The 10,680-nt window shown below is 31.5% G+C and overlaps 1 protein-coding gene across 1 annotated transcript; it reads left to right on the forward strand.

Annotated features, from left to right (window-relative positions):
- The first annotated feature begins 1,908 nt into the window (after window positions 1-1,908).
- Window positions 1,909-3,706, forward strand: LOC106304910. Its single transcript, XM_013741298.1, has 7 exons — window positions 1,909-2,019; window positions 2,193-2,440; window positions 2,516-2,571; window positions 2,644-2,722; window positions 2,793-2,931; window positions 3,145-3,258; window positions 3,335-3,706. Exons 2-7 carry the CDS (start codon window positions 2,283-2,285, stop codon window positions 3,524-3,526), a joined length of 738 nt encoding a protein of 245 aa, XP_013596752.1. The 5' UTR covers window positions 1,909-2,019; window positions 2,193-2,282; the 3' UTR covers window positions 3,527-3,706.
- The last annotated feature ends 6,974 nt before the right edge of the window (window positions 3,707-10,680 follow it).

The raw sequence follows: 10,680 nt of genomic DNA on the forward strand, positions 1-10,680 counted from the left end.
TCGAAAAAGAGGGCTTTTAGGTAGTGAGTGAATTATAATTTGTCTGATGGATGTAGGATGCAATTCCTTTTTTTTTATCAAGTCGGTATATCACTAGCAGTTTTAATCTAGGAACTAGATTTTGACCCGCGCTTTAAAAGCGCTGATCCGCGCTTTAAAAGCGCGGAATAAGTTTATCGTTGACAAAAAATTATTTAAAGAAAACTATATTTTATGTACTTAATTTTAAAACAATTTTGTAACTGATTTTCAAATAAAGTTGTGAAAATGATTTATTTTAATTATAATTTCTAGAGAATCTAAGATGTTGAGTTTTGAAGAAAATATTTAAAATTTAGATAGGAAATTATTTTTGAAATATGAGAGATATGTTTTATTACTACGTTAAAAATTGAGTTTTTGATCTTAAATTTGTAAATAAGGTAAACTTTGTAATGCGGTTCATTGTTTAGGTTTGTGAAGAGTAATTTTAAGAAAAGAATTAGAAAAAAATTCTTACAGTTATATATGTTATGTTCTCACATATATTAAATATTTTTACCATAAATTTTAATATTTTAGTTTTATATGTTATGTTCTAACATAAATTACTTGTACGTTTAATATATATTATGTTAATTTATAATATTTTATAGATATCATATATTTTGATATAATATTTCATAGATATAGTATGTTTATATATAGTATTATATCGAAATCAAAATTTTTTGTAATCCGTTTAGTTAACCCGTTCCATATTAAATAATTTAAAACTGAAATGTGATAATCCATCGTTCAACCATGTCTCATATTTTTAAAGATTATATTTTAATCAAAGAAATGAAAAAAATGGAACATATATTTTTAAATTATATATGTGAGGATATATACCTGAAAAACACAACATATCTTATATTTAGATGATATATGCCATAACAAAATAGTAACTTGAATAAACTCTCCAAAATTTTGACGTAGATTTTTTTGATGAATAAGTCTAACCAGTTATGTTAAATGCACTACATAGTTCAAATTTGTAAATCCATTGTTTAATCATGAGGACGTTCAACGTTTTTCGTGATGTAAAGTTGTTAAAATATGATGTGAATATTTATTAAAAAATATAAGAGTATGATGTTCAAAATATTTTTCATGATCCTCTAATCCAATTACCTAATATGATATCATCATCTATAGAGTGTTGCAGTTTCTGATGATATGTTGTTTTAAGAACTTCAGCTTCATCACTGCCTTCTACTTTTTCCGCATTATTTAATAGAAATAGAAAGAGTAAATAATAGTCGTGGATAATGAAATAAATTATACCAATTGTTTAATTAATTTTGGTAAGCTCAAATTAAAGAATGGCTGCAATGTGATTTGTCTAAAAAATTTTATTTATGATTAAGTGAATATATAGTTGGCGAAAATAATTTAAAATATTTTAAAAATAGGAATGACATGACATTGTAAATATCTATATAAATTAAGGGCATAATCTTAATAGGGATTCTGCTTTAATAGTATTGATATTAAACAAGGATATGTACTTTGGTAGTGCTAAGCATGTTTTGCCCTTATCTTAGTGGCTTCTCTTTTCAAATCCTTACAGTCGTGAACTCTTAATTATAAAAAAAAAAAGGTTCAAAATGACTAACAAAGACGAAGACAAAACCAAATCAAAATCCAGCGTCAAGAAACTTGAGAGGACATTTCACAAAACGTGCATCACCGCGCAGCCCAGTTTTGTTCATAGATTGGGCTTTACCCTTTATATGGCCCATATTATACACCCATGCATGAACATGAGTTTCGGATCAAATCGGTTTATAAACCGGCAAAACCGGGCCGGGTAACCTCAATAAGAATAATGATGATGAGAATATGCCGTGGAGTAGGAGAGTTCGGGAGGAAGATTCTTTGACTCATTCGCATCTCTCTCACTATATTCTCTCATCTTCCTCTTCTACTTGCTCCTTCTCCAATATTTATGCACTTCTTCTCTAGCACTTTCTCACATTAGGGCCATTCCTCCAGGTTCGATCTCTCTCTCTCTCTCTCTAGCTGCTTCTTGCTTGTTCTGTAATATATAAATGAAGACGCAACTACGATTCGGATCACATAGAATCTAGCATACAACTTGTGGAATAACAGAACCTACAACGAATTGTACTCCATTACATGTTTATGTTTTTTTTTTATCATTACAGAGCAGAACAAACAAGAAACAGCCAGCAAGTAGTTGCTTTGCTGGCGAAAGAAGAGTCTTAGTCTTGTTGTGTGGTTCTGAGAAAGAGCCAATGAGCCTTCAAACTGCAGCAAAGTCAAGCAACGCCCTTGAGGGTATCCATGGAGTTCACGTCGTGTCGCCTTTCTCATACGACCGAACAACCCAAGTTGGTGACTTTCAGACCAATAAATCCTCAGAAATGGGAACAAATCAAAGACTTTTCATCGAGTACGTGCATGACCTGATGTTTTTAACCTTTCTGAAATGATAATAGTAATAACTTGGTTTCTCGTTTTTTTACAGACGTGTTTGGCAACAAAGACCTCCATGTCTAAGGCCAATCCATTGCTGCATTCGCGGTATTATTAAAACCACCATGACTCCTTCCATCTTTGTCTTCCAATTCTCACGAATCAGTCATGTACTGACAGGGGACCAGAGTGTCTTAGAAACAGCAGCTAATGTGGCTACTTCGCTTCCTTTCATCTTCCTTGGAATGCAAGCACCAAGGTAAATGCTCTCTCTTTGCCAAAACCACTTGTAAGTAGACTTTCTCTGACAAGAAGCTATGCAAATATAGGAAGAATCTGAACACAAAAGTGTACGCAAACTCTCTTATTGGAGTTGGAATCGCTTCGAGTCTGTATCATACCTCTAGAGGAAAGTTGAGGAAGTACCTGAGATGGCTAGATTACACTATGATCGCCACAACAACAATAGTAAGCTCCACTCTTCTTATCCAAACTTTATTGTCAAGCCTCAAACAATTTGGTAAGGATATCAGTAAAAAGTTATTTTAACTATTTAACTATTTTAATATATATTAGGTCAAAAAAATTTGGGATCCAAGACCAATGTTAGTAATGATCAGGACCGGTTTTGATGTCTTTATACCCAATATAACTGGTTAGATTTGATTGTGTATTGGACAGTGTCTTTCAAGGGCTCTAAGGAATGAGAATCCAAAGTTCTTAATGGCTGCATCAGCTTTAGTTCTACCGTTTCAACCTCTAATGGTCTCTGCTGTTCATACCGGAATGATGGAGGTACTAATTAAAGCTCATGAGACACTACACTCCTTGATGTAATCTAACTGAATAACACAATTTTTTTTTGGCTCAGGTGGCGTTTGCTAAAAGAAGTTTAAAGGATCCAGATCTCAAAACAGCTCATAACGTGCACAAGATGTCTTCGTTACTAGGAGGTGCTCTCTTCCTAGCTGATGATTTCTTTCCCGAGACACAGTTCCTTCACGCTGGTTGGCACCTTGCTGCAGCCATTGGAGTTGGAACATGTAATAAGCTTCTTGAATAGTAGATATGGGAAGTTATCTATTCTTGGAACAGAGAAACCAAAATAGTTTCTCTGTTACTCCTAATCAGCCGACATAACTAAGAAGCATTGTAGTCAGTAATATCTACGTAAGTTCTACTAGATGGTGTTTGCATGATCATGTAAGAACGTTATTGAAATTATAAAAATCCATGCAATAGGAAACAGAACACTCTCTTGCTAGCCAACACATCAATCATGAAGTATAGTCATCAGTCCTGGGCACAGCCAAGTGAAACGCCGCTTGAAACCTGACATACTGTTGCTCTTCAAGCTTCAGTTGAATACCACCGAACACAGGAAAAAGAACACTGTCTCCTTCCTTAACCAAAGCGAAATCAGATTCCCGGTTCTGTATCTCGCTACAGAGCCAACTGCTACCACCCTCCCGGAATATTCACCACCAACACACAAGCTGAACGTCGATCGGGATCATAACGCTTCGCCATTTCTCTCTTTAAATCAACGACAACGGAGACTGGATCGGCTCGAGTTTCAGCGAGATTTAAATGGCAATTGAACGTTCTAGTGTCTAGGGTTTAAGCGGAAGTGTCTACGCTTACTTGCCTTACACGAAGCTCAGGCCCATCAGAGTCGATCCGTTTTAGTCATGTTCAATAATTTCTCTTAAGGAACTTCATGAGGCTAATTTCTTTCAATTACAAAATTAGTTCTTACGCAGACAAAAATAATCAACAAAAAAAAAAAAAAAATTTATTATTCATGGAAAAGTGGAGAAAGGGTAAACACGCATGTTTGTGATGGCTTTAAGCATGAATTTAACGATTAATCGGGCTATGTAATAGTCATGGAGTATTCAAAAACTGAGTACTGGCCAAAGAAAGGGAGAAGGAAAACACGACAACCTGAAATTAAGAAGAGGAAAAATGTTATCGCATCTATGATCTATTGAAGTCTTTTCAAAAAACTATTTTGACATATGATCGATTTGAAAAACAATATGAACAATACATTTGCATGAGTTATTTGGGGGTGAACCTCACCGGCTAATAGAATTTCATTATTTCAAATCGAAATTTTTAATAAAGGAAACAAAATATTTTCAAGTTATATTATGTTTTTAAAATAAAAAAAGTAAAAAAAAAAATAGCAGTTACAGAAAAGAAAATTAAAAAAAATCTTTTTAACGTCGTCAGCAAAACACTAAACCCTAAATCCTAATCCCTAAACCCTAAATCCTAAACCCTTAGGTAAACCCTAAACCCTTGGGTAAACTCTTGGGTAAACTCTAAATCTTTGGGTAAACCCTAAACCCTTGGATAAATCCTAAACTCTAAATAAAAACACTAAACCCTAAAAAACTAAACCCTAAACCCTTGAGTGTTTTAGTGTTTAGTGATTTTGATTTAGAGTTTAAGATTTATCCTAGAGTTTAAGATTTATCCTAGAGCTTAGGGTTTACCCAAGGGTTTACGGTTTAGGATTTAAGGTTTAGGGATTAGGATTTAGGGTTTAATGTTTTGTTGACGCCGTTAAAAATATTTTTTTTTGTAATTACTATTATTTTTTATTTATTTATTTTTACCATTTAATTTTAAAAAGATAATATAATTTGACAATATTTTGTTTCTTTTTGTAAAAGATATTGAATATGAAACAACACAATTCTATTGGTTAGTGAATCTAGAGGAGGGGTGAACCCAAGAATAAATCTTCTTTTTTTTCATTTTTTGTAAACAACAAATTCACAAAACTTAATTCGAAGATTTTCAACTTAAAAACTAAGGCAAAGCTACGAAAGGAAAGAAAAGATATGCAATATAAAAATGGAGAACCATAGAAAGAAACTAGAGGAATGAGAAGCTATAAAAACAGAGAAATAAATTCGAAGATATCTTTTGTTTTTATTTGATTCCCATTCAAAGCATATTTTCTTTTGACTATAAGTCTAATAAAGAAATAAATTAGAAGATATCTTTTATCTTTGACCAGAAAAATATATTTAATGTATAATTCTGTTATTTTATAGATAATCATCTTAAGCGTAATAAAAAAGGCTAAAAAGATTAAAAGAAAATATTGTAAAAATGGCTATCATTATGAAAACTTTAGTCACATTAGTTCTCACTATCTTTTTTGTTATATCGTGTGTTCATTGTCGTACGATATCCACTATCAGTCCTGGTATTACTATTATACATTCCTCTTTTTACTTATGTCCATGATTGCATCTCTTTATCTGAATGTGCATATTGTCTTAATGATTTTTACTGCTAAATAGGTGTTAGAATAGAGGACCGTAAAAAATGCTTCAAATTTAATCCTTGTGAAAGGGGAGGAGACAGAGGCTGCACTGCGTTCTGCAGAAGACAAAAGGCAGTGTATTCTTTTGGCACTTGTACTAAAACAGCTTGTTGTTGTGTTGGTAGATAAGTATGCATACTAGATAAAATAATTCGATAAAATTGTATTAGAATCTTCCTAAAAAGTAGTACAATTAATTTCCATAAGTTTCTATAATCGATTACAAACTCGAGACTGAAATAAATAAAGCATACCAGTTTAAAATCAGTTACTTAATTCTGGTGAAATTTTCTGCAACGTGAACAGAATCTAAAATGGTATTGAAACAAAACGAAGGGAGTTTTCAAATAACAGAAACATAGCTCCTCAAAAACTACTAGATTTTTTTTTATAAATGAAACTGTCAACTTATAATTCACTGAATATCATTATGTGATTTTTAATATATAATTTTTATAATCAATATTAAACAAATTTTTTTATCAGATATATATATATATATATATATGAGCTATTTGCAAAATTGACTCAAAACTCAAAGTCAAACACAAAACTAACCTATGATTTTTTTGGAAATTTCATTTGTCTTATTCACCCCAAAAGTTTGGATTATTCACGAAAATTCCACTATTTTTTTTCTTTTCAAAAATGGTTTTTTATTCTCTCAATCTCATCATCTTCAATTATTTACAAGATTGTCATTGTCATCAATACACCAACCACCATGAACAACCATTTTGAACCTCTTAATGCACCTAAAATCAAATTACACTCCTTCTTTCTCATTTCTTATGAACTAAAAACAACATCTCTTTCACTTTCTCTCTATATTTATCTAAAAAACCCAAGATTTTGATTCTAATTTTTTTATGGTTCATAGAGCCATTCAAGCTTACAATTCTTGGTGGGTCGCTTTCGTTGAGCTTTTGTGTGCTTGGAGAAGACTTTTGTGTGCTAAATAAGTTTTCTCACTAATTTAAGGTATGAAATCAAAATTTTTTATAGATCTATTCGCCAAGAAGACTTTCGGGTAAGTCTTCTTGCTAGAAAACTTACATGGAAGTCTTTTGCAATTGAATTTTATATGTGTTCTTAGAGAAGACTTATATGGAAGTCTTCCAATTTTCTTTGTAAAAAAAAATCTCGAGAATACCAGAAAAGACTTCCATGTAAGTCGTATAGGATAAACATGTTATTTTTGGATTTGACTGGATTATGTTAGAAATTTAACTTTTCCCGTACGACTTACATATAAGTCGTCCAGTAGAAAATTAAAAAAATCAAAATTTAATTATAATAAGACGACTTACATGTAAACTGTTTCATATTAGTTTTGCAATTGAAAAATAAAAATTAAATATTTAATTATTTCAGGACGAATTACACATAAGTCTTCCGTAGACGACTTCCACAAAAGTCGTCCAAGATTTTATTCCGAGATTCTGGTCAAACCTTGCTTATCTCGGACGACTTCTATATTACTATTCTAACGGAAGACTTTCGTGTAAGTCGTCTAGATAAAATAAAATATTTAAGTTTATTTTGTAACTGGAAAACCAACCTGAAACGACATACATGTAAGTAGTCTTATTATAATTAAATATTGATTTTTTTAATTTTCCATTGGACGACTAACAGAGTCGTGGTCCAGAAAAAGTCAAAATTTTGACACAATCCGGTCAAATGCAAAACTAACATGTTTATCCTAGACGACTTACATAGTCTTCTCTGGTATTCTCGGGATTTTTTTTAACAAAAGTTAGCCAATATTTACAAAGAAAGACTTCCAAAGAAGTCTATTGTAGAGTAAACTTCTCTGGAAGTCTTCCTTTGTAAATTTTTAATTGCAAAAATGACCTAAATGGACGACTTCTTAGAAGTCTACCAGAAGACTTTGTGGATCTCGTCTACGTCAATGTTTAATAAACTTTCATTTTCTCTAAAACTATAAAGACTTCTTAACATTTTTTTGTTAATTCATGTATATTAATCAATATTGAGGCCACTGAATCCGATTTATAACCTAATTGGTGATATTTATGAGGTTACCAACATTTATGTTAATTAAAATTTCTAGCTAATGTGTTTTTAAATCATACATGATCTATGTTTGCTAATGTGTTTTATTTTGAATTTTTGCAGATGAATCGTCAGTTACATGCAGTGTATGGAGAATGGTTGTTAAAAGATGGCTGTTGGAATTTTTTGGTTGATAAGTTCAAAAGAGCGAGACTATTCTTTTTGAGTGAAGGTTCGACACATGTTGAGCTTGTTGCAATGGCTCAAGAAGATTATAACCTAGACATGAACACATAGTATGTGGAGTTAGCCTACTCATTACCAGAAGCAATGATGCAATGGATGACTCCAGACACCCTTCCTATTCATGTAACAAGTGATAGACAAGTTCGAAAATTGCTCGAGATAACTAAAACGCATAAAGTACGTTTTTGTGTATCAAGCCTTACCAAGATAAGAATGGTTTCAGAGGAAGGGGAAGAAAATGATGAAGGGGATGAAGATGATGATAATGATTTGGCTGAAGATGAAAATTATGAAGGGGAAGAGGATGATAGGGAGGAGGATGCTGATATCCCTGATGTTGTTGAAGCGGTTGATGATGGTGATGATTACAGTGTGTATGGAAAGGTTAAAGATGAGGATGAGGAAGAAGAAGATGATATATGTTTTCAGGATTTCATAGGGACATATGGTAGTGAAAGAGGAAGATCAAATGCTAATGGTTGTTAGTAGGGATGCACTGGTTTCAGAGTTACGGTTCACAGCGATGAGGCGTAGGTTCTCCTTCAGAATATACAAGTAAAAAAACCCTCCTTGTGGCAACATGTCGTGTTAATGGTTGTGGATGGAAGATCAGAGCGAATGTGAAACATGGGACAAACACATATTGGGTAACCTTGGTTGGAGCTATCAAGGATGAGAGGACGCACACCCGGAAGTAACACATGGTTTATAGATGCTCAATCTACAAAGAAACTGGCAATACGCGTCCACAATGTAAGACTGACGTGGAAGACCTTTTGATTAGTCTTCCCGAAGACCTTCTGGTTAGTCTTCCCGAAGACCTTCTTGTTAGTCTTCCCGAAGACTTAACTATAAGTCTCTAGTGTCTTCGAATCTATCTAGCTCCTTATCTGTGTTTTCAACTTATCTGTATTAAGAATTTATGTGTTATGAACTTATCTGTGTTGTGAACTTATCTGTGTTATCAACTTCTCTGTATTAAGAATTTATGTGTTATGGAGCTTATATTATAATTGTGAAATTGAAATTTAAAAAGATAACAAGTCCAACATTAGATTATCAGAAGGGTTACTGCACTATCAAACTAATTTCCTACGAAATTCTAGTTTGATAGGAGGATAGGTTACAAAAAACTCGATCATATCCTGACCATATTAACGTAGCCTAATCTATCATACAAAATTACACAAAAGCATCAAGTTCAAGTACAAATAAATATCACACATCATTAACCTCGCTGGTCATACGTTGCCAGGTTCTCATCATTGTCTTTTTTTTTCTTTTTCATGGCATCCAAGAGTCTCTTGAAATATCCAACTTCATCTTCTCCCTGATAGTCTTCGCATTTCTTTTACAAAAGTATGGAGGAAATGACATCCAAAAAATATGGCATTCAATGTACTTCAGAGTGAACACGCCACAATTATAAATTAAAAATATAAATAATACAATATATTTATGTTTAATTAGAAATTTGATAGCAATTGAACTATATTCTTAATGAAACTTAATAAAATATATATTTTAAAGATTTGTGTGATAAATAGTGTGCATTACACCAAATTTGATGGGATGGTATTAATTTTAATGTTTTGTTAGAGATGAAATTACACAAATTTGGTGTTTTGGTATCTTGTTGGAGATGATCTTACAACATAAAACCAACTTAATTTTTTTTCTTTTTAGTATAACTAGAGATTTTACCGCGCTATGCGCGGTTTGTTTGTTTATTAAAATTAAACCTTAGATTTTAAAAAAAAATTAAGTTTTTTTTTTATATTATATCATTTATTTGTTTCAATATATTTTTTTGTTTGAAATATCATTAATTTATGTTAACATATTAAATGTATCTATTAATCTTTTCGTAACCATGTTTAAATATTTCTTAAATTTTAAAATACTCTACATTTAATAAAATAAAAAAATTTCTATCATCTTATGTATATTATATATATTTTCTTATATATCGTCTGATTGATTTTGAATTATTTTTTTAAATATAGGTAAATAACATTTATTTCATATAAATATATAATTTTATAAATGTGTAATAATTTTGAATACTTAAATCTGTAAATTTTGATAACCAATAAAATGATTCAGCAATTCTTTAAGTTTTGAAGCCATAATTTATTTTCAATATTAAACTTTTTGGTATTTATTATTTTGTAAATAATTATTTGTTATAAAAATGTGAAATATGTAGTAGATTTCAATATGAACAATTATGTATTTAATTACTACATAAAAGTATATTGAGAACCATTAACATATTCACAGATGATCACTTATTTAACTAATCCTAAAAATTATCTCTTAACGTTAAAAATTCTTAGGTGTTGAGTTTCAGGATATAATCTTGTTAACATATTCTCTCTCTGTTAGAAAAAATCAGAGACGTGTATGAAATCGGAAGCATAATATTGAAATATGGACACGTACCTCTTCATCAATCATCAGCATCTCAAGGCCGAGAAGGATGCCTCCTTTGGAATTATTGCGAGCTTTCCAGAAATAGATTAGCTTAAAAAGCAACTAGGAATCTCTAGGTCCTGATGAAACTTTACTGAAGAAAAGTGGAGAATGAACTTGTGTGGTGGTGG

This window comes from Brassica oleracea, chromosome C7, assembly GCF_000695525.1.
Source record: "Brassica oleracea var. oleracea cultivar TO1000 chromosome C7, BOL, whole genome shotgun sequence".
Lineage (NCBI taxonomy): Eukaryota > Viridiplantae > Streptophyta > Magnoliopsida > Brassicales > Brassicaceae > Brassica > Brassica oleracea.